Source organism: Paramormyrops kingsleyae, chromosome 10 (assembly GCF_048594095.1).
Source record: "Paramormyrops kingsleyae isolate MSU_618 chromosome 10, PKINGS_0.4, whole genome shotgun sequence".
Classification (NCBI taxonomy): Eukaryota; Metazoa; Chordata; class Actinopteri; order Osteoglossiformes; family Mormyridae; genus Paramormyrops; species Paramormyrops kingsleyae.
The window spans coordinates 21394752-21419005 of NC_132806.1; the positions used below are offsets into that span (position 1 = coordinate 21394752).

Sequence of the window (24254 nt, forward strand, 5' to 3'; positions counted from 1 at the left end):
ATGCGTGTCAAATCTTATTGTCTGATTAAAGGCCTTGGTCTTACAGATGTCTATTTCGTGTGTTTTACAGAACTGACACGAACAGCTTATCAGTTACGTTTCTTGTGCCTCTCTGCTGCTGTTCTCTGGCTTCAAACATATCTCAAAATTAACTGCAGCTGTGAGAACACATTGAGTAGCTGCACCTTTTCAGCCTTTATTGATATCTGGTCACAGCTAGACAGTAATACAATAGAGTGCTTCATTTAAACTATTCATTGAGCTTTTTTGCATAGATTAAAACTTTGAATCAGTTTCTTGGTTTTTTTTTCCCACTCATGCAGAAAATGGTAAAGCACATTTCAAAGACTTGGTATGAACAGAAAATTTCCATGTTTCTGATATGAACAGAGAGATACGAGTGTAGCAATCAGTGGACACTTAAGACAAAGGGGACTCAGTGTCCTCAAGGCTGGGTGGTCAAAAACCATGAAGCGGGAGAGGTGATTCAGCGTGGACCGGAAGGAGAAGCACTCTCAAACTCAGATGGATGTGTGGCGGCCAGGTGACCAGCAGGACAGGGAACAGTGTGTGGCGAATGTGGGCAGCAATGGAAAACACAAGCGCTGCAAGAAATGATCACTGCAGCACGCCAATGCCATCAGAATAAGGACACCATGGAATGTTCCTTTCTAAAGCGTCTGCTATCATTATATGAACATTTCCACTATAGTAAAGATAATTACAAATATTCCTGACAGGAGCGTTTGATGGTACCTTTGTAGGCTGATGGGTCTTGTTTCACCCACCTCTGTGGATCGATAACACTTGACCTTCTCCTGGACCATTTGCCCCAGTGACATCCATCCAAATTCAATGCAGTGCAGCCGCTCGTGCTGTATTCAGCTGCATATGGATGGCCTGCACTGGCTTTCCGGAGTATGACCCAGTGACCACAGGCAGGGCTGTGGAGATGCTGGTAGATTCAGGAGACCCAGCACTTTATAGCTAAAAATTCTGGGGCCCGTGACAAAATGTCACTTTGGTAGTAGAATCTACTGGGGACCCCTGTCTGCCAAAATGTACTGGCAAGGACAAATGTGACATTTTGTCAGGGGTCCTAGGATTTTCAGCTACGGCCCTGACTACAGGTAATGTTTCAGAGGAGAGATCAAGGTTTGAGTGCTTTTAGAGCACAGTCTTGTGGAGAAGCAGAAATAAAGTGAAACGGACCGCTTATTTCGCCAAGATGACGTGATGTCTTGAGGGACATCTTAAATCATTTTTAGGGGAAGTTTTGAAATCTAGAGATGTGACTTCAACATATCAGGGAAACAATTTCCTTATCTTGACAGACCATTTTGTCATCTCTTGATGATGGTAACCTGATCAAGAGATGCCATTCCCACAACATAAGGATTGTTCTCCCTCAAAATAAAATATTCTCGTTATTTATTTTTTCATATATAACTGCTCCTGTCAAAGCACAGGAATGCTCCTTTTTCCCAGTGCACAACATTTCCAGCTGTACCTACCATTCTAATAACCCAGCAAAAGGTGTAGAGATTCACAGCTTGTCTTTTCATATTTAATCAAATCCTATGGCAGTGATGCAAATAGTTCTTCTGCAGTATTTCAAACCCTGTTTGAACCTGTCTGAGTAATTCCTCGCATTGTTAAATTTAGTAGCTGGAAGCTCTCGGTTTTATTTTAAGGTATATTGTGGGAGATCTGTATTTGTCACAGAGCCACTAAACATAAACAAATCAGAAATAATAAAAACCTCTAAGATTCAGATTCTAAATGTAATAGAAGTAAAATCATACAAAGAGTGATAAGTGGTAAGGTGATTTTGGATGTGGGTAGATCCATCAGCCAGTCATATTCTGTGGTTTGATTGAAATTATTATCGTTCTTCAACCTGCGCAGGTCCCAGTTGTAAAAAGGCCCAATACTCAAGGCCCAACCCAGACCGACCAGCCAGCACACTGGAGCCAGACAGAACATCTCGAAAATCCCTGGAGGTACCATGGTTCCCTGGTAGATTTTTGGAGATGGTAAATGGATGTATTTTGGCCCTGCGGAGATTATCACTGTCCCAGCAACTTTGTCAATTCATGACTATTATTTCGTCGCTGCTGTATCTATCATCCTAGGAGAGATTACCTGTCTGGGAAAGAGCAAATGCTCCACATTGATGCTGAGGGAGGGGCACGAGCCCACCCATATTGTCTTTGCTTTCACCCACCACTGCTTTCTGGTCAGGTCCTGTTTCTGAAAAGGCGTCATAGGTCAAATCTTCAAGATACATGAACTAAACTGCTTATGCAATCATAATTTTGACTGCCTGTACAGATTATATTTGGTGCTCCTGTTTGTCTTGTTCATCTCATGCTGCTGATGTGACTAAAAATGAAAACCAAGCAATTCATCAAAGTATTGCAAATGAAGGCAGAACATTGTCTTTAACAGACTACCCAGAGAACAGTCTGCAGTTATCTTGCATTTGGCTTTGCGGCTCTATAGAAATATAATATATAATATAAAGTAGACTAGACTCAAGGCACAAAAAGGTAATTATGGCTAAAATTATATTTTGAACATGAAGCAATGCTGTTCTTCTTCAACTTCAAGATACGATGGTGTTAAAAGGTACCCAAAAGAAGAAATATATGTATAAATATGTAGTGTTTTCTAAAACATTTGTGCAGAATTTCTTAACTGGGTTTTCTCCAGAAAGAAAAGCTCTTCTATTGATGCCTAATTGCTGCTAAATCTGTTCCTCTTTCAATTAATGTGAGCAGCACACCATGTAAAACACCTGATGAAAGGCCATTTAACAATGCAGAAGTATGAATGCATGACAGGGAGTGCATTGATGTTTCAGGCGTGGCATGTCATTCGTTTGCTGAATTGTGATGCTGCTCCAGCTATCGCCCATGCGTCCTCAGGCTGCCGGCACCACAGCGAATTGGCAACAATCCCCGAGTTCTCATTTCACTGGCACTAGAAGGTGCCATGATGTAGGTGTGTGACACACATCAACTCAATGACTCAGACAGCAAGTAAACAGACCTTCCTGTTGGTTTCATGATTAATTTTTCTGTTATGATGAAAATAGGCCCATGCTCGGCGTTGATATGATATAATATGATAATATTGAATTTCCAAGGGCAAAAAGCTGTTAGTGAGGGTTATTGAAGCTTGTAAGTGTGCAATCTGCACACTGAACCCATGTAGGGCAGAAGGCGTGGCATATGCCTACCAGTGGGGCAATTAAAATAGGGAACAGGCTATTGGTGTAGGTTAAGGACTCGATTTATTGATGTGGCTCTACATTAATAACAGGACGCTGGAGGATGGAAGCTATCACAACCACCAGGGGGAATCCCAGTGTATCTGCCACCCTATGCCTCTCCTGCACTGTGACACACTGCCTGTCCCACAAGGGGAGCACTGATTGCACGGAAACCCTGAGACATCCAATTCACAGCAATTCCATCTCCTGGATTTCCTTTTCCTGGGCTGGAGCTGAGATACGAAAGCTTTTCTCCTGTAATGTCCATGACAGAGACGGGGGTGCAGGACCAACCCTTATCATAGTGCTAGACACTAATTCCCTGCCACTGGATAAGACAGGTCAAGACAGAATAATCAAAGGCGGGCTATAACAATGGGACTACCATCACTATCCATGTAGTGTCAACCACAGGGCCAGCTTTAGCTTAGAGGAAGAGTGAGCAGTTACCTCGGGCCCCTGAATCACCCGCCTTGCAGAAGAAGAGAAATGAACATGGTAGGGGGGCCTCCCAAGTAAAGCTTTGCCCAGGGCCTCTGAAAATGTACAGTCAGCCCCAATTAACCAGGACCAGAGAAGTTAGTGGAATTTTTAGGTTGCAGTTTCCTGTGCTATACCTTTTATACAAAGCACCTGACAGCTTTCAGCTGGATATTTAGCTGAGTCAGTCCAGGTCGATGACACTTTCCGTAGTAAAACAGAAGGCTAGAATTAGGCAGGAAACCTTCAGGATATAGATGTCGTTCTAAGCACTGCACTACCTGCACTCCTCAGGCAGATATGCAGTGGAAACTGGGTCGGTCTTATGGAGAGGGGGCTGCACATGGAGGCGTTGTAAAGAAGCTTCTCTAATCGCCTTTCCCACCCAATTACCCAGATATGTTTTGGATTCATGGAAATCTGGCCAGGGGGACCTTTTATGTTCTGCTGTGACAGGAGGATTCAGCGCCAGTTTGCAAACAGCTCTCACACTGATTGTTTACGAATTGTCACAAGTATGTTCAGGTGTCAGAAATGCCTCATACGAATATGATATTCATATATTTACCATTTTACTGCGGGCACTTTATGGGGAATTAAACTACAGGGAAAAGTTTTGGCACCTCTGGGAAAAGGTCTCAAAGCAGTACTGCCTGATGGCTCATTTTGGAGAGAAAGAAATTCTGACAAGAATAAATCCAGATTTAAAAAAGCAGTGAAGAGTAAGAGCTGTGTGCTTCTGATCTAATCAACTGACTTTAAGCTTTGGCAGATACACATAGGTCCCTAATTCCCCTTTGAAGATAACTGTCAGATTTTAAATACATGGAACATTTCAACAAAAAGATCACCGATTGGTGCCAAAGTCCACAGCATGATGCCATTTATCTAGATAGTAAAATGGCTTTACAGTATGATTACACGATTGCAGAGAGCTAGTCCAAGTGTTTTAGTCAATTCTGTAGTCATATCATTCCAAATATCATATCTCAGAGAAATACACCGGACGGTTATTGTTGGGTGAATATGCAAAAGTACATAAAAGAAATGTTTCATTTCTGAAATATTCATGATGTCCTATCATTTCATGACTTGTTAAAAATGTGCACAGTACATAATGGAAAAATGATATATATATAATCTTTAGTCTTTTTTTCTTATTTTTAATTTTAAAAATTGCTTTCAGCACCATTCTTTTTCAAGTGTGTAATGTGTAGAGCTAAATTTGTCATTGTTTCATATCACTCGTATCTGGTGGTCTGCGCGGGTTTTAAAACCTAGAATTTTAAGTTTAAATGTAGGTGTGGCAAGTTTATGAGGGGCGCTATATTTGCTTAAATGTAATGAAAACTGGAACGGTTTGCGCCGACTGGGGGGAGTCAGACAGCTGCCCCTTTAATCGAGGGCCACAGGTCCACCTCTTTTAATTCCCCCAACCCCCTCGCGCTCCATGGCATTCTGCACTAACCTGAAATTGTTTCAGTCACTTTGTTTGCAATAAGACAGGCCGTTTAGAAAAGCCATCGCCGTTTTTCACGCGTCGCCTTTCGTCTGTCTCGGAGCGCCGAATTCCGAACCTATTTTGTGTTTGTCATCGGTACCTTTACAGAATTGTGATTTTTTTTTTTTGGTGAACGCCACCCCGGGGTTTTAGACGTATGGATTCTCTTTAGCGGCTGCGCTGTACTGATTTCTCCGGACACTATGAAGCGTTTAGTTCTAAGCCATATCGACTTTCGCTGTTGATAAAAATACAAAAAGACGAGAAGGAGTCGAAACCGGCATTCACGTTAGTGTCCTTCGTCCGGGTTTTTTTTTTTTTTTTGCTCCTTTCTAAATGAAGGACTTCCAATTGTTGCAAGGCAGCCTCCCACCAGATTTCAACTGAGGACGTACTGCGACGTATGGAAGTACTTTAAAAGAAACACCATCGGCGTTGCGAACGACATTATTTTCACCATGTGTAGCCTATTATAATTAGAACAATGTAACAAGGACGACGCTGAGGTATGCATTATTTTAGTGCACCGTTAACGTTTTATGTAAAAGTAAATGACCAGATGATGCTCAGTGCTTTTTAAATGAATTATTTCCATAGATGTTCGTAACTTTAATGTTGACTTTTAGTCACAGAGACAATAAATCTACCAATAATATACATGGATTTCATTGCGAAGACGCGATTTTAAAATCAAGTTGCCGATGGAAATCTGAAGTAGTAGCACGTCACGTTCAAGGGACATTTTGCTCGGTGTAGAAAAAAAATCATAATTTATTGGAAAATAACCAACTACAAGCCTCGTTTGCAATGGACAGTTCCTTACTGGGTGGCGTGCTTGTTTGGGGCGGTTAAGGAACGCAGACGCTGCCGTCCACCTTCCCAACCTCACCTGAGCTTTGAGCAACGTTCCTGAAGTGAGTAAGGAGATCATATAATCTGACGTGGTACTATGACAGCTCATAAAATTGTTTATATTTTATTAATGTATTTCGTTTAATTATGCGTTATATTAACCACATTTGCTGTTTTAAAATATATTATGACAAGTAATTCTCATACTTGGTTATTTATCTACGTTTATATAAAATGCTCAAATGATTGCTTTTGTTTCAGTTGACCATTGAACCAAATCGAGGAAGGAAATGTTGAGGCAAATATTGCTGAACTCCACTGCCTCTACGGGGTTTGATCTGACTGTCCAGACCAACGCGCCGCCCCTAAATATCTCGCATGGACCCGTGAGCGTTGCGGCGCTGCTGAAGCCCACGGGCAGGGAACTGCGTGAAGGGGAGCTCAGTAAACCGGATTTAGCCACCTACATAGTCATTTTCCTGCTGCTGTTTTTGCTGGTACTGTTAATTGTGTTTTATATAAACTGCCAGCTGAGGGGTTCGTTCTTCGCGTCGATGCCCTACGACAGATCGCTAAGGGAGGCACGGAGCTCTTATAAGTGACCTGAACTTTGGCCTCTGACGAACTGACTGTGGATTCTCCCTATCTGTGGAATGTATTTTATTTTATATATGGCGCCGGGCTGCATGCTGAAAAAAACACTGGTTGAATATTATTGTGTCTTTGTTCTATTGTGGAATTTTTGTTTACTAATTTTACTGACTGGATTGCTCATCAGTTTGTATGCCTTTTCTATTACTATGTAATAATAACATTACTCAGTAATATGTATGTCAGGAACAGAGAACTATACAAACACCTAATTAATGGCATTAGGATACAACATTGGCAGAAATACAATATTACCATAAAACAGTTTGCAAAAGACAAAGCAGTGAAATTCCTGGTTCCAGCAATTACCCAAGAGCTCTACCCATTACCCATCCAACTTCTAGCTACTTAACGTGGTCAGGGTTGTGGGATGTGTTGTTAAAACTTACACTTCATATGTTAATAAAATATTTAACATGTAGCATGAATGAATTCTGGGTATATATAATGTGTTTGGACTTCTGCCTTTGGGTGTGATCAATAAGAAGATCATTATTATTAATATCAGAGCTGGGCAATAGTTCTGCGAGGTGTCGTCTCCTTGGGAGTCCAGAAGAACTGTGTAGGTACCAGTTGAGAGTTCAAATGAGAGAACTCTGTGTCCAGTTCTCGGTGCATCCCAGTCACATGCAGCACATGCTAAAAAGGACAAGGAACTACCAAAATGTTTGGACGAAGTGTCACAACACAGAAAAACATCATCTCAAAGAAATCTTTACTTTAGATGGTAACCTGGTTTTGTTTTGGGCACTGTACTCCAATTAAATCACCATCAACAGACGAGACATAACATTTAAATTGATAGCCAAACAGAATAAAAACTGGTAGGTTTTTCTGCTTTGTTTTTAAAAAGCACGACTAGCACGCCTACTTTATGTGATGTATTGCCATTTTCTGGATGCAAAAACAATAAGGCTATTTTGATGGCTCTGAAATAGAACCATGCCCAGCATGACACCATAATTACACTACATTTTTCAAGCATGAGGAATTCATTTAACTACTTAAAATGGGGAGCGATGCCCTCTCTGATCTGTGCTATCACAGAGCAAGTGATTGCCATCCACCAATATCCAAAGAGGCTTTCAGGTTCAGAGCATGCTGATGATTTGCTTCTTCGTTACTCGGCCTTTACAGAACACCTTTTTTTTCTCCTTTTCCCTAAACGTTTTAATCTTTTTGTTTAACATTTAACCAATTCTTTTCATTGAGTATGCCCCGATGACTAACCTTTACAAAAGCAGAGGTTCTGATTGAGCTGGATCTTCCTGCACCGCAGGGAATGTCTCAACCAGGACAATAAAACCTGAAATGTTATTATTTAATGCCAAGCCTTTCAGCTGTTATTGGTGTGGTTTGGCCAATTGCTGTAGAAAAGCACTGATAGAGAAGCAGGCCAATTCTGCAAATTAACTTTCATACCAGTCCCAGAAACACACACTTCTCTTGACTCAGGCTCTTGAGGACAGTGTGCTTACATCCATATTAGTGAGCAGCTACAATTGAAAATAAAAGGGAGCTGGTCATCTGACAATATAGTGACTGCTGAAATTTTGCGATAGGGAAACAAGAAAAAGCTATAGAATTTTCTACATAATGTAAAGAAAGCATTCGGAGCTATCAAAGGGAACAGCATTGAGTGATGTTAAAAATGGTGACAATAGGATGCTAAATCGCAGTAATGCAGTAAAAAAATATGGTTAGTTACAAGTCAGGAATGTCTTACAGAAAAAATCAAAAGTATGACAAATGATGTAACGCAGGTGTCCTCAAACCTCGTCCGTGGACCGACACCGGGCGTTCTGATAACATCTGCAAAAAAAGGAAACGGCCATTAAAAAAAACAAAACTGCCAACACTAATGAGATGTTTTATGCTAAAATTGGACAAGGAACTATTCACAATTGTATGAAATGCTTCATTTCTGTTAGAAAATAAATAGTCAGTGAAAAGAAAAATGCATTTTTTTTCCACCATCCAGGTTTACGAACCTCCTGAATTCTATCCAAGGATCCAGTGAGAACCAGCGCAGTAAACTGTAAAGACAACTGAGGGTATTTTTTGTCGCATAAGATTTGCATAACCCTTCTGACAGTCAAAGTCGCTCATAGTCGTGGTTACAGCATGCATTTTAATCATAATTAATTTATGAAAAGCATTCGTGGTACAATTTTAGTAAACGAATGTGATTGCTATATTATTACATTAAATGCCATCCTGCAGACGTACACGCGTTTAGTGGTCAATAAATAGGCGAGTTTTTCTCAAAGTAGTCACCGGGGGGAGCTATTAGTTAGTTGGATTTTGCTTTGACTAAAAAAAACTTACGCTTGACAGGCAGAGCTGAAAGAAACGGCAAACTTGAGGGACGGGGGATCCTGCCTAAACGGCACATAACACACTTAGATACAGCAGGCATGCATACATGATCGCTTTCCAAACTAAGACCATTTTCTAGGTGGCTGAAAAAGTTTCACAATAACTCGTGCATAACAATAGTTTTGAAAGGTTATGCCTAAAACTGCGTTTCCTGCAGATCCCGGCAGAGCTTGCCGCTTCTGTGTGTGTGCCTGCTTTGCCCCTGCTCTGAGGCCGGTGTCCCTGCTTTGTCCTTGCTCGCCTCCCCCCCCCACAAAGTATCTGCCCTGTCCCTGCTTTTCTCCGCCGCGCTCTGCTTCCGGCTTTCAGGTGAAGCTCTCGCGCTCGGCCCCTCCCCCCGCGCTAACCTGCCCAAGACAGGAAGCTGCCTTCGAGACCCGTAAACAGGGTAAAAAAAAGCTGGTCGGCCGCAACTATGGGAGCCGAATTAAAGAGACCATGGTCATGAAAGTCGAAAAGAAGGAGCTACGGACGCCGTGGACGGAATAACTTACCCGTTAACCCTGGTATTAGTGGGCAGTAACTCGGACAGCCGCTTAGTGAGTCACGGTACGGCGATAAGTGTTCATACTTGTGGGGTGTATACTAGCCAGGCGTTGACAGCACTTTAATGGTGAAGTCTGTGGTGTTGCTTGACGCTTGGGACATATTGGCCGTGTTTGAGAAGTAAGGAGCGGATACCGTAAGTAAGTTTTTGGGGGTCTCATTTTAAATTTCCCTCCCTTTTTCAGACCGGGTAGAGAAGACTGGGCACCTACTCTGACCGACTACCTTACCCGAGGCCTCGGAGGAGCAGTTTTTGTGTTGTTTGCCGAGCACGCAAACTTGAAAAACAAAAAAACTGTTTTTCTCACCCTTTTTTTCGGACAAGTTTATCAGTGGAAAGTTGGACTTTGCTTTTGGCTAAAGTAACCGGCCAGAAGATGGATTCGGGGAACTCAGCCTCTGCGCCTATGGCTAAAAGCGGCAAAGAGAAGAAGTCTAAGAAAAGCATTGAGGAAGGCGATGTGAAAAAGAAATTCGTAAGTAGTGCCATTTATATAGTTTTTAAACGGAACACTGCTGTAGGATTGCTCCCGAAACGAGCGAGGCTGTTGTCTTTCTGCCGTTTCGGTGGTCAGTATAACTAAGCGGCAATGTGCGTTCGGCGTGTCCCATGCCCTTTCGTATAACCGAGATCACCACCACTATCATAACTTGTTTTGCCGGCTTTGAAATGAAACTGACGGTACAAATCAATCGGGAGGCCGAACAAGATGATTAGTGCTCCGTATGATTTCCGAAGAGGAAGTTCGGGCGCAGCGCCGTGTTGCAATAAGCGTCTCCAGCATGTGTTTAGTGTTGCCTGGAGCCGCCATTTAACCCTTTATACCCCTCTCTTTGCTGAAATCTGATGTACTAAGCTTAGTAAGTTTACTAAGCTTAGTAACCGACAAAAGCAAATAGCAAAATTAGCGACTGTATAAAAGGACAGAAATAGAGTTTAATGAATGGATGTAACTTTCCCCTTCTGAATATTGCAGCTTTTAGACGTCTTGGTATTTTCTGTGTTATCAAACGCTGACAATAGTGCAGCTGTACATTTTTATTTGAACAACATTTTAAAAGTGTAAATACAAGTGCTGATGCCTATCACCGTGGGAAAAGGCATGCTATTGAAGCAGTAGCTTAATGGCCGTCAGACAGACCATTTCACGTCCACCGTGTGCCAGCATGTGTAGATTGTCTCGCACATTTCCTAATGTCTAAAATGCGCGGGTGTGACATCATCGCGCCCTTTTCCGTCATGGGGAAATGGCCATGTGTGACAAACTGGGAAGATCTATGCAACTTTAACGTGTGGTTGAAAATTGATATTCTGCAGGACCAACAGCATATTCTAACTTTGGATGAATCTCCTGTTACCGTGCCGTAACGTGAGTGATGTAGACGGGATGATTAGGTCTCTCCACAGAACCTCCTCAATGTGTGTGTGTGTGTGTGTGTGTGTGTGTGTGTGTGTGTGTGTGGGGGGGGGGGGGGGTGCTGATTAGCCCAATTTTTTGAGAGCACGTGGGATATTTGTAAGTGTTGACACCTTCCTTGGTGCCCTGTTGGTCACACAGTAATTTGCAGTGGGAGGTCTATACCGAAGCAAGCTCTGGCACAAAAATGGTGTGTGGAAGGACCCTGGTGTGTGTTATTGGGGAAAACGAGTGGCACCCAAACATAAGGGTCTTTGGGGTCATCAGGTTTGATCATGAGGCTCTGTGTTTTAATTAGTTATCTGGCTTGCTTAGGTTCCTGCTTTTTTAGAGCCTTTAACTTGCAGGCCTTGGGTGTGGAATCCAGTATTTACTGTCCTTCATGGCAATCTCTGGAGTAAACATACATTCTTACCATGTATCCTCTGCTTTTTAATTTATATATATTTTTAGAGGTTCTGTCAGCAACTACCATTTTCAATGCTGTTATGATGAACTCAAATGAACATCTCCTATTTTGGTATTCTTAAAAATGTTTTTTTTTTTTTTTTTTATTTAACATTGTGTTATTTGACATTTGTTCCTTTGCCAGTTCTTTTGTCCAGAGCAGCTTTGTTTTTATTTTATTCATATCTGAGTGTATACCTGGAGCAGAAAGAAGATAAATGCTCTGCTTTTGGCTGGAACGGCAAGTTGCATCCTGGGAATAAACCAGCAAATTTCAGTTTATTAATTTTTGACAACAGCTGTCAGCTGCCCTGTCAATATAAAGATAATATTTCCTAGCAAGTTGGTCCCTTTTGATTTTGACTGTTTGAGTTTTGGCCTTGGGGCAAGTCTGCACCTATCTCATCCTTTGATTGGCCATGCAGTGTGTCAGCAGGTTTGCTGCATTCTGAGGGATTGGTTGTCGGGTTAACCAGCAACTGCTTCATAAGGGAAGTGAAAGCCCAGCCAAACAAGTAGTTGCAGCCATGACCGCAGGTCTGCAGAGACTGGGTGATACTCTTAGTGCTGGGGCAGGAAACAAGGCGCCTATCACAGCTTGGCAAGCAGGCTGTGTTTCTTGTATTGTCCCTTGTTTGTGGCCTGTGTGACTGCCTGCTTCCCTGATCAGCAAAGCTGCCATCTTTCACTGTTTAATGTGCCTGTTTCTGGTTTAATGCTGTCAAAAGCAGATGTGGTTGATCTTGTAAACAAGACACTCGGTGGTCCTCATTGCAGGGTGTATGTGCATATGTTTTTCTATGCAGGTGTGAACTTATATCAGGTTACATTCAGTAGACACAAGGGTGACTTGGTCATCTGACATTTGGTTTGAGCACTTTTGTGGGTTATGAGACCTATGCAGCATGTTTCCTTTCTTGGCTCCCCCCATGTGCTATTGGCTCTGCCTGGTACCGCTCCTCTGAGGGGTCAGCTATAGGTCAGATGTGTGCTTGTGGTGAGACCAGATGGCAAGAAGCTTTAATTGCTCTTCATTGGTTATATTACTTTCCTGCCCCAAGCCCCTCCCTCGTTCCTCTGAGCAGTATTCAAGCAGAAGTATCAAGACCTGCTCGCGTGTGAAGGAAATGAGTTTACAGGAAAACAGCATGGTCGGTATGACAACCCGGCAGCATGGTGCATCCTGTAGCTCTCCGGGCAACTGCATCAGGATGCGCGGTCCCCAGAGCTCAGCCTGGGCCACATGGTTTTGTCACAGGGATTGTGGGGTTGGCCACACAGGTCATATGACAGTGATGTGAGCTGAATCATTACTGCTTAGAGTGCTTCCTGGTGGTTGTGGTAATGGGATGGTCAGTGCCAGGCTACTGCGAAACCATACCTGAGAATGGTTAAAAAAAACCTAGCTCTGGGTCCAAGTAACATGATGACATTCAGTAATTCTGAATTTTTACCCTGTTATTTTTTAGTCCAGTTTTAGTGTGGCTGTGGTTGTGCACTGCGGTGCTTTATTGTGACTTTTCCAGGGCTGTCAGTACTGTCCGGCTGCTGTTTTATGCTTTGAGCTGCAGGTCTTTATCTGATAAGAACCCTAATGAAGTAATGAATTTGCTCTGGCTCCTCTCTTTGTCCTCATGACTTGATCTGTGACATGGCCTCTGTTTTATCAACATCTTTGTTTATGGTACTGTAGCACAGACCAACTTTGCCATACTTTCAAGGGGCAGTTTGCAGCCATGACCGCAGGTCTGCAGAGGCTGGGTGATACTCTTAGTGCTGGGGCAGGACACTGTGAAAAAGGAAAAAACACACCCACTTATTTTAATAATTGCTTACTATGCTGGTACCAGAAACAGATGTTTCAGCTGTCACCCTGAACCAAAGATTTTGTAATTCATGTTGTTGTTTTCAGGTAAATTGGCCCAAATCTGGTCACAGCATCACCTGGGAGCTCATGCTCTCTGAGTATATGGTGCATCTTCCAGCCTCTTTCCCATGTGCTGTTGCATCTAGGCAGCAGGTGGCATTGTTGATAAGGAGCCCATTATAGGAGAGTCCTGTTACCAGTGTTGTTTAGCTGAGCTTTTCCGCGTGAATGTGTTTTTCCAGCGTTCTAACAGTGACCGGGACCATCCACCCCCAAAATGCCCTGATATCATGGCCAATCTGGAGCCTTTAATCTGCTGTGGCATGCAGCTTAATCTTCCAGCCTGCTGGCTGAATATCTGTCCCCACATTTTCAAGCGGCCTTTATAGTAGTTGTCTGTGTCGCAGGCTATATGGTAAGTAAACAGGCACCAAAGAGATTGTGGGTGTCAGCAGCTTGTTATATCTGTGATACTGAATAGCCTGCTTTTTGGGTTTTAGCCATATACACTACTTATGTGTTTGAAACATGAAGTTTGCATGGTGTTGCACAGCTCAGAATCTGGTTTCCTCTTGTTATCTACCTGGGAAAAAAACTGCACAATATGTTGTTTTTTTTATTATGAATTTAACTAGCAGATAAAGAAATCTCTCCCTTTGTCAGGCGAAGTGTCCTTTGGGTCAGAGGTGCCATTGGTTATCCTAGTCTGGGTGGGGAAAAGCCCCCTAGTTTGCCTTAAACCGCCCTCAACATGTATGACCTCCATGGTTTTATACTCTCACCTGCAGCGTGGAGCACTGGGCAGCCGTCCCCTGTGGCCAGAGCATTTATGATCATGTCACACAATTGCATGCTCTGCCTGTATTCTTACTTATCCAGGTGACAAATGGTGGCCAGCAATGTCCTTACACCTCCCCCACTTGATAGTTGCTAAGCAACGAGAAGTACATATTGCTTACAGGGAATGGTGTTCACCTTCAGTGCCTCTTGGAGCTGCTGTCTCAGCTGTGGGGGTGTGACAAAGTGTGACTGTGTTTTGAGGTGGTGCAAACCAGTTTATAACTGATTGTCAGAGGAAGGCAGCATTTCTCCCATTACACAGATTTATCTCTCTTTAATAACCATCTTAATTATTATTATGAACTTTTCCTCAAAAAGTTGTGGAAATTTTGTTTTATTTATTGATGGATTTGCCGCAATAGTGTAGTATTTATTACTTATTAGCTTGCCAAAGGCTTCTGTCAGAAGCTGCTCTAATATACAAAAGTCAGGAGCTTTGTAAAGGGCTGCAGCACGTTTGTTTGCTTGTTTCTAAATGTACACCAAGCAAGTTATACCACGTATCAAAGTGCAGTGGATGGAACTGTGTATTTTCCGCTCTGCTGTTGGTTTTCATGTGGTACTGTTTCTGTGTAAAGTAGGAGTCGAGTAAATTGATTCTGTGGTCTGGATATCATGGCAGGAAATTAAACAGGAACTAGATTTTCTCCTGGGATTTGCAGCTGCCATGTTTTGACCTACAAGTTCATTGGAAGTGGAATACCCCCCTCCGAAACAAAGTGTTTTATTTTCAGTTGAAACTTCCTCAGCCCCAAAGATCATAAAAATAACCCTATGCTGACAGCGAAAATCCAAAGCGTACCTTTGGGGACTCTTGAAAGGCTGAAAAAGGGCAACCCCCCCGCCCACCCACTGCTGTGTTGTCCTGATAGTCATCCTGTTCACTCGACTCCACCCTTTAAAGCTGAGCCTGCCTTTACGGGAAACCCCTTGCTCCAGGACTTTCTGCCTGCTTAAATATTTTGGAGTTTCCTTGGAGTCATCTGCTAGTCTCTGTGAAATAAGTGGCGCTAAATTGGCTTAGACATGATGCACGTTTGTGACCTATTAGGCTGCTAGTCCTACAAAGTTATTGGGGGGTCCTGTGGTTCAAACAGATGAATGAAACATGGAATTTGGAGTGTGGCTCACAGTGTCAAGTCCTTCAGCTGATGGAGCAGCACAGTAACACTCCAGTCATACTTAAATGCATGAATAAGTTGTCCATTTTTATTTCCTGCTTGGAATAAAAAGTGTCTGCCTGGACAGTCAAGACTGTAGTAGGGACAGATTTTGGAACCTAATTTCAAGCCATAGGTGGGAGTGTTCAGTTTCAGGCTGTTATGTGCGTGCGTGCGTGTTCATGCTGTCAGAACTGACTCCTCCCCCCCCTTGTGTATGGCTCTCAGCCACACCAGGAAGTAATACTGGCTCTTGCCATCATTTTTGGCGTGTCCGTAGCACGTGACTGTCAGCTAGCAGCCTTGCTTCCTGCCATGGTTTGTTGCAGTCGTTGGTTTCGATATCTGGTAAAGTGCTAACTGCTTTTGAGAGTGTCATTCCAAGGTTAGTTTATGATTTCTGCTAGATACTCGTTCAGGCTGATATGAAACATATGAGGCTGGATGACTTGTTGCTCTAGGTGACCTGAGGCAGCAGCCTGTTCTGTAGGCCTGACCTAGTTACCCCCTAGCCACACCCCTTGTTTTCAGTATTAATATGGGCTTTAGCTGCGCTCTTTTGTCTGCTCCAGTCTTGGAATCTGTCTAGCCATAATCTGCCTGGGAAGGGCCTTGTGCAGGGCACCCAAGCTAGTTTTTCCTGCAGTGGTCTGTGTCTGTCCGCGTAAGCCAGAAAAAAACTGCCCTACACTCACCTGGTTTACTATTTGCTGGAGTAGCCGAGCTATGCTTGGTTGTGCCTTCTGCTGTTTTTATTACACCAGGGCAGTGATGACAGGCCTTGCGTAAGCCCTAAAGCGCAAGACTGCTTTGGCTGCAGAGAAGGAGACCGTGCAAGCTTGTGTCTAATCTAACAGCTGTTAATCTTATTTAGCCTCCCTGTTCTCACCTGCCTAGTTTTGGATGGGAACAGAATAGTGGGAGAAGGGTCTACTTGTGCTTTTGTGCTCCAGTTTCAAATTGGGCGGTGAATTTATCGTGGATTTGTCAGGTGTCTTGGATTATTGGCCTCCCCTATGTGTAAAGGACTCGTCCTGAAGTTGACAGGCCTTCCAGTAATAAGAGCAGGCAAGACTGATGTGAGAATACAGCTCGTGCACCTGGTGTCACCCAGAAGAGCTGCCTATACCAGCCTCCTTCCAGTGTCGCACGTGGTTAGTGTCATCCTATGTTGCTGGAGGGCATGTTCACCTGTGCAGGTGTCTGGTCACCAGGTCCCACACTGAGTTCAGCTGGAAATGTCTATACAGCTTGAGCCTACCGTGTTTTTGTCAGTGCTGCATGTGCTTAGGCCGTCCATCAGCTCAAAGCTTTTTAGCATTTAGGCTGTGCGTAGAGGCACATTAACACGATCAGAGGACCCTGGACTATTTCAGGTGTAAGAGGGCCCTCCACATGATGGTGAGAAGGGCTGCATAATCATATTATGTGGAATTTCCATGAGCAAATGTATTATAAAATAAAAGAAAGGAGATGAAATTACCAAAATAAGTTCTATTTGGCTATAGTTCATTATCTATCAGTAGAGTATATCATATAAGGTGTTGCTGCAAGTGTCAACGGGCACAAAGCAGTGCTGACAAATGAGATGTGATTACTGTGCATGCACATTAGATACTGTGTGGCCGTAATGGGCGGGGTGGTGACAATAAAAGGTGTTGATGCGATGGGTGGGCAGGACACGATAACATCGGTCACAATGTCCGGATTAAACTGTATTTCAATCCGGGCAAGTGAACATGGGACAAATTACATCCCATATTGTTTTAAAATGAGATGCAATTTTTTATTTTTAAATATGGGACGAAACACTTGACAATCCCTTAAAACATGGGACGGGTGGCAACTCCCGGTTTTTTGTTTGACGAGGTTGATCAAGGCCTCTTTTTAGCAGATGCCCCTGGGCTGCAGCCCAGGTAAACCAGTGCATTGAAGTGCCCTGGTTGTGAGTCTTCAAGTATGGTTTATAGTCATTGTGATATTTGTATCCTGAGGCATGCCGTTAATGTCGTCAATTTTTCTATCCATCTGCAAACTAATCTTGTCATTAACCATTATACTTCCTGCCTGCCCTGTAATCTTCTGCATGTGGTCTCTGTCTGCCTGTGTCGGTGAGATACATCCCCTGAGAATTTGTCATTTTGCTTATTTTTTTTTTTTTTGAAGTTCCTCGCTGTTTTTGGTTTCTAAGTTCTTGTGTGATGGTGAATGTGTGCATGTATGTCATTAAATTTTTAAACCCCTTATGGTTTTGGTTGCTCTCTGTGTGTGGTGTGTGTGTGTGTGTGTGTGCGTGTGTGGTGTGAGTTGGGTTGGCTATTTTTGCTGCTAATGTGAACAGGGGGTGTGACCCCTTGAGTTCTCGACCCTGAGAAGAACTGAAGTTATCAGCTTCCTTTTGCTGCTGCAGCTGTATCATTGTGGCAACTGTAGTTTTCCTCATGTTGCTATAGCTGGATAATCTCTAAAGCCTCTTGTCATGGTTTGCCTCTGTCACCCCAGGACTTTGTGTGTGTGCACATCTGACATTCATGCTTTAATGTTTTAATATTACTGTTTGCTACTTGCCCCAGGAAGAATTATTGTTTAGGAGAATTGGTACATGCATGTGTGTCTGCACTGAGTAGGCAGGTATGAATGGTTTGATGGAATAGTCAAAGTATACATTTTTTAAGGGTTTTATTATGTCGTTAGTCAGCATAATTATTTTTTTATTAAATAGGCTTTGGTGTTTGACTCCTTTGTAATCAGCCAACCTTCAGTTGCAGCTTGACCAGCCCCTACACCTTGTAGTTTGATCGCACTTCTGATTATTCTATGCTTGTCCAAGTTAAAACAATTTGGAGCTTTTGTCACCGTAAGATGTGATGTGTGCTGCTTGTATTTGAATGTAGTATAGATATTTCAATCGAATACATATTTAGATAAAAACCACTAGAAAATGCAGAGAATGTTTTGCTGCTAGGTTTTTTTCTGTGACTGCCTCGCTGTTTGTTCCAAGGAATGGGTTTGATTAGGGCTGGGCCTTAATCACAATATTCTAAAATGCACAATATTACAATATTCTAAAATTCAGAGGTGGAAAAGTCAAAAAGTGTTTTGAGTTTCTCTGATCATGTTGATCACATTATTTTACTAGTAGTTATGGAGTATGTTGACAGGTATAATGATAAATTGCACCAACAACTAGGGGTGGGCGGTACATTGGTGTCATGGTAATTACTGGTGTGATTGTGCGCCACAATATGGATTTGCACGACACCGTTAACACTGCGAGAAGTCTACAGCCTAATTATATAACAGCCTATTTATAAAAAAATAAAGCATTTTATTTTCTTTGAAGCTTCGGTTGTAATCTGAATACTGGTCCTTATATGAAACCGGTTTGTCTGCGTTTGTGTGAATTTTCTGTCAAACACACGCTGCTGATGCCATGTCCAGATTAAAAGTTTGCAAATTCAAAATAAACAAATTTTGTGTGTCATGGTATCATGGTACTTGCATGTTTTTATGAACATTCATAATCACATGTTGTATCAGTATGTCACCCGGTCGTACGAGATACACATTTGATTTTATTGTGTGGCTTCATTCACCCTGAGGAACTTAAACCATGCATCATGACAAATTGCTGTGAATCACCCCTGAACATGCCCTTGCATACTCGAAAACACTGCTGCAAGCGAAGAAATATTATAATATTTGCATATCAAACTTTGAATCCATTTTAATATACATAAAAATAACACACAGTTGAATACGATGTGTCCCATACAGCATGTGATACTTTTTTAATGGGCGAATCACAGTGCAGTTACATTGGCGCAGGGGTGTATGTACTTACGTTTCTGATTGGGTAAGAAATTAGCCAGCAGGTAGTGCATTCCCAGCCCAGCTGCACAACAGTCACTTCGAATGACCTCTGGACAAAACTAACTGAACATGTCAGCAAGAAAATTCTGTCGCATACTTAAAATGACGCTGCCAGCTTGTTCCTTCGAAGTCCCGTCACCTCCTTAGAGGGCGCAGAATGTTTTCAATGCAGCAGACCCATGTACAGTGGGCAAATAATCGTATTGCGGCAACTGAGTCATTTTAATAAATGGGATAACAGCTCTCTTAAAATGAAAGTTGCTCTCTTTATTAAAAGCCAATATTGATTTAATACTAGCAGCAGCATAGAAGGGAAGCAGATTTACACTACACAGTTACATGCTAACAAAACGCACGCATTCCTTGGCAAACATTACACAATTACGACATTTCTCATCAACACAAATGCACATTAATTTACGCTATTTAAAGATGCATGCAGTGTGATGCAAAACATGGCAGTAACTGCGTAATTAGTCCTGCTGACCTACCCCATTGCCTCAGAACGAACAGAAAAGTTTGCTTTGGGGACCCTAAGCAGATGGTTAGCTGAAGTGGTGATCACTGCTCATATGACATCGTGTTGCTAAAACGACGTTGATTCTATTTTATTTGAAGTATATGGCCACATTATCTTACTCCCCAGTTCTCTCTTCCTGCAATAATTCCCCAACCACACTCCCAATACTCATTTTTTGTTTTGCCCTATTGGTTACTCAAGTACTAAAAATGACTTTCGTCCCCATCCCTGATACATAAATACATGCTTTTTCCATAACCTTTTCAGTTCAGGTTGTGGTGATCCTGCAGCCTATTCCAGGAAGCATAGGGCACAAGGTGGAACCCTGGATAAGATGTCAGTAAAGTTGATTCTTGGTCTTAAATAATTGAATGACTGGTAGCATGTTCACCATGATTTATGTCGATGCAGCTCAGCCTTCTTCCAACTTGGGTAAGCCCATCTAATTCATGAACTTGTAAACTGCTGCTCCCAGGCAAGCTTGTTTCAAAGGTTTTTTTACAGCTGCTTGCTGCTTCCAGACATTGTGTAATTTAAAGAGGCATCATTGCGCTGTGGGTTTGGGCCTCTGGAAGCTTTCATGTTACATATAGGTATCAAGATTCACATGTTAATCACATGCTCCTCTTATTTGTTTACCAATTTCATGTATTTTTATTCTTCTAGTTATACAATGTTTCTAGTGGGGTTTCAAATGTTGACAGATTAGTCAGTGTGCTCATGGTGAGATTACCTGTTTGCCAGCATCGTGGGGGCCATGTTGAGGGTTGTGTACCGCTTTATCTGGGACAGTGTGCTTTGTGCACTTGCAGCTTATGAAACATTGAACTCGGCTCACCGTGGAGCTGATTTGTCGTTTCCAGCAAAGCTGTGGCTAAGCAGTGCCTGTCTGATCACTGTGAGCTGACCCTTCTGGTCAGCTTTGCTGCATTTTAGTGGCTGACTTCCTGTCAGTTAATATGGATGCTGCTGTAGCGGCCTGCTAAACCCAGCGTGGTGGTGGTGGTTGTGGGGATGTCTGGTTGAAATGCATTGGGAGTGGTTCTGCTGTGAGAAGGGGGGGGCGGATTTCACAATGATCTGTTCAGCAGCAAGTGTGGGAGGGATTAGGCATTCTGCTGAGTTGGGGGTTGCTGGTGTTATGGGGCTGGGGCCACAACAAGCTTCTAATTGTGCCCTAACGAGGACCCTCCTGAACCTAACCCCCTGTGCTTTCTCTTGTCAGATCTGCAGCACTGGGGTGGGTCTTCTGGAGGCTATGGGTTTCAATGTCCCAGAATCCCTCCCTTGGGATGCTGTTGAAAGACTCTGTCCACTGTGGTGTTTGAGAGGAGGCTGAGCTGTGCACTTGTGAATTACACCTCCAGGATCTCAACTCCTTACTGCCCTAATTACAGATTAAGGGGTGGGAGCTACTCTCTGACTGTGTTTTTCAGAATGCCGTTGCACTTGCACGGATGACGGGGGAGGGGGACACACCAGGGAAAGATCCCGCCAGATCTCTGCTGCGCAGCAGAGGACAACGTGTCAAGGAGGAAGGCAGGCATGTGGAACTTGGCCAGTCAGGCAGAGAAACTGCAAGTGGCGAGCGTCTGGGCTAATGGAACTGACAAGAAAAAGAAAATAATTTGGCATGAAAGGCTGATCGTTGGCTCGGTTGGTCATGGGGGGGGCAGTCTCCAGAACCCAACCCCTTGTCAGCAGTGGGCTGGTGGAAGGATCTAAGGCTTAAATAGAGTGGACCTCTTGCAGAAGAGTAGTGAGGTGTCAGTTGAGCTCTGCATGATGTAATTGCTTGCTTATACATATTTTAATGACCACAAGTATTAACTCACCTTCTCTGCATGTGATGAGATTAAGGGAGGCAGGGTGAGGTTTATTTTTTGCCTGGTAACTGTGGTTAGTGTGGTTAGATATTCCATTCCAACAGTACCCTGAGTGCTGTCCATTAAAGTAATAAAGAACGCAGCAATGTGCAAGGCCCACAGTGGAGACCAGTGCTGAATTACAGTCCCTAAACTGTGATGCATTATGAGGGGGTTTAAAGTTTTTGTTTTGATGGCCTGCGCTCATAGTGAAATGTTTAAGGACCATGTTGCGATCCATCTGGTGTTCAATGCCATATTTCTCTCCATGACGCCCAAATTGTATCTATGGTGATTAGGGGGCATGACTGGGACATACATACCTCATGGGACATACACCCCATCCCCCCTCCATCTGACAGAGCTCCCAGGGTGCAAGGCCCTGGTCATGGACCCCCTGGCATGTCTGGGCTGCTTCTTTTGAGTGTAAAAGCGTCTGCAGGCCTGGTGCTTTTTGTCTGCCCTTTCTCGCTCCCTTCATCGCTGGGTGGGGGCCTTGCCTTCCCGTGGTGACTCAGGCCTGTGGAGTGGTGACATCCTGTACAGAGCAGAACTGCCTCTGCTGCAGCTCTGCTGGGCGTCCCCCCCGCCCCCCCTCCCACTTCCTGCCAGCCCTAGGAGGTGACATCACTTTGTCAGTCACATAGGCGTTGCGGTTATGTGGCAGCCATGGCAACCAGGTGGTTACAGGGTCAGCGTGCACACGTTTATTTGACATCAGACAATGAAAGTTATTCAGTCTGCCTGTTTATTAATAGCGGAATGTGTGACTCGTACATTACATCACCTGAGTGCTCAGGCCCTTCCATGTACTGGATGCCATATATATGGATTGACTGACTAATAAACTCCTGCACTATGAATCTTTACTGAAATTAACCAATTTATTTTAAGTGGAAGATAATACAGATTTTCATGCTAATGAACATTAATTCTTTATGTGTTCTTTGCCAATTAACTTTTGTCATATAATTGTAGATCTTAATGCTTAATATAACCTTCAGTGTTTGGTGGTCCTTTACGAGCCGTGTGTGTATATCAGAAAATCATGGGTCCCAGCCATTAAATCAAGTCTGTCAAGAATAAAGCAGGGTTCTAAAATGCTCATGAGCCCAGTCTGAGCATGGGGCCGAGGTTTTAAACTTATCCTCTGTGAACAAAATAAATTCTGCATCATGAATGTATCAACATTAACAGTGTACTGGATGTAAATATTGGCTAGAGTGAGTTGGCATGAACAGCTGGACAGAACAAAAGAGAATTTCACAGAGTAGTAGAATATAAAAGGCATATTTATTAAAGTCCTTAAATTTTAATTAAATAATGTTTTCAAGCATACTTTGGTCCACTCTTGGGTGTACAGAAAGTACTCAGGCTTACATTTAGTTGACTTTTTAAAAACAGTTTTAGTGCTTTTACATATTCTGAGGTGTGAAAGTGCACCAAACGTTCCAATGCGGTTCAGTATATTTTGGGGACGTGCCAGTGTTACCTGGCTTATGTCTTTACTGTACAATCTTAACTTAAATCCTAGTCAGATTGGGCTCGCTCTCATGAGCGTGGGCTGTCTCTACGTGTGTAGGCCTTACCATGTACTGAACTGACAGTCACTCTGGGGATGCCAATCCATTGCTTTATCACCTGAGATGGTTGCCATTGTGCACGAATGACAAGAATGACTGCCAAGGGGAGTGGATTGCTGGCAGATGCTTAAATATGCTTAAATGATACTTATTGCTGTAAAAGGGCTATGTTGGTAAACAGCGGCCTTCTGGCAGCAAGGCTGTTTGGTATGAGCATTTAATCTTTTTGATTTATTTTAGGTATCATAGAAAAACAGAAGGTCTCTGCAGTCTTCTGACTCATGGTAGCGGGTAGCTTGACAAATGTACTTTTAAAGGGCTGTTTCTGGACTCTGCTGGCTTTCAGCTCCACAATGCACTGCCTCCCTCTAATTCGGTTTAAAAAGCTTCTGTTTTTAGTTTGAATTTGAGCAACTGGAAGGACCTGGTTCATCTACTTTCAGTCACAATTTACACAACACAGGCACACAAGTGCGGTGATGCATATCACTCAGTCAGGTATGCAAAGTTTGTCTTCAGGGTGCTTGTTGGCCTGCCGGACGATGAAACCAGACTGCAGAGTTAGAGAAGTAGCACTCCTTCGACTCGTTTGTCAGTAAGACGTTAATCTGCCACTCGGCAGTATAAGGAGGAACAGCTCGATATTTCTTAACGTGCTTGGCCCTTGAAAGCTTGTGTGTAATGAGGACGTTCTCTAGGTGGAGCCTCAATGGAATGTTTTGTTGCTGACAGAGGATCTGGTGGCTTGGCAATGGTCCTGCATATTGTGTTTGGCCCAGCTGCATTGCTACTGTTGCTGTAATGTGGCCCTTTCATGCAGGGGTTCCCCAGTGGTAACCAGTACAGGCAGATGGGAGGGTTGCTTCAGATTCTGGTGTTTTTGTTCATCTTGCGTCTGTAGAACTCTCCCTATTACAGAATGTGAAATAAAAAAAAAAAAAATGTGATGCTTAAAATCTGTTGGACATTTTGAAGAAATTGCAGTTTAGTTTTCG

At 43.1% G+C, this 24254-nt stretch overlaps 2 protein-coding genes across 5 annotated transcripts in view; both read left to right on the forward strand.

Moving 5' to 3' along the window:
* The first annotated feature begins 5085 nt into the window (after positions 1-5085).
* Positions 5086-7189, forward strand: LOC140593174 (small integral membrane protein 32). Of its 2 annotated transcripts, XM_072717087.1 has the most exons (3): positions 5086-5764; positions 6074-6172; positions 6372-7189. In XM_072717087.1, exon 3 carries the CDS (start codon positions 6401-6403, stop codon positions 6710-6712), a length of 312 nt encoding a protein of 103 aa, XP_072573188.1. In that variant the 5' UTR covers positions 5086-5764; positions 6074-6172; positions 6372-6400; the 3' UTR covers positions 6713-7189. The 2 variants fall into 2 exon arrangements, with proteins under 2 accessions (XP_072573188.1, XP_072573187.1); XM_072717086.1 differs by having other exon boundaries at positions 5086-6172.
* Positions 7190-9346: 2157 nt separating this feature from the next.
* LOC111859846 (protein diaphanous homolog 1) overlaps positions 9347-24254 on the forward strand; it is a 75641-nt gene continuing 60733 nt past the window's right edge. The window contains exons 1-2 of one of the 3 annotated variants that reach the window (XM_072717477.1): positions 9347-9689; positions 9872-10162. In XM_072717477.1, the coding sequence (XP_072573578.1) occupies positions 10064-10162 (99 nt within the window). In that variant the 5' untranslated portion in view covers positions 9347-9689; positions 9872-10063. The other 2 variants (XM_072717475.1, XM_072717476.1) reach the window with 2 other exon arrangements.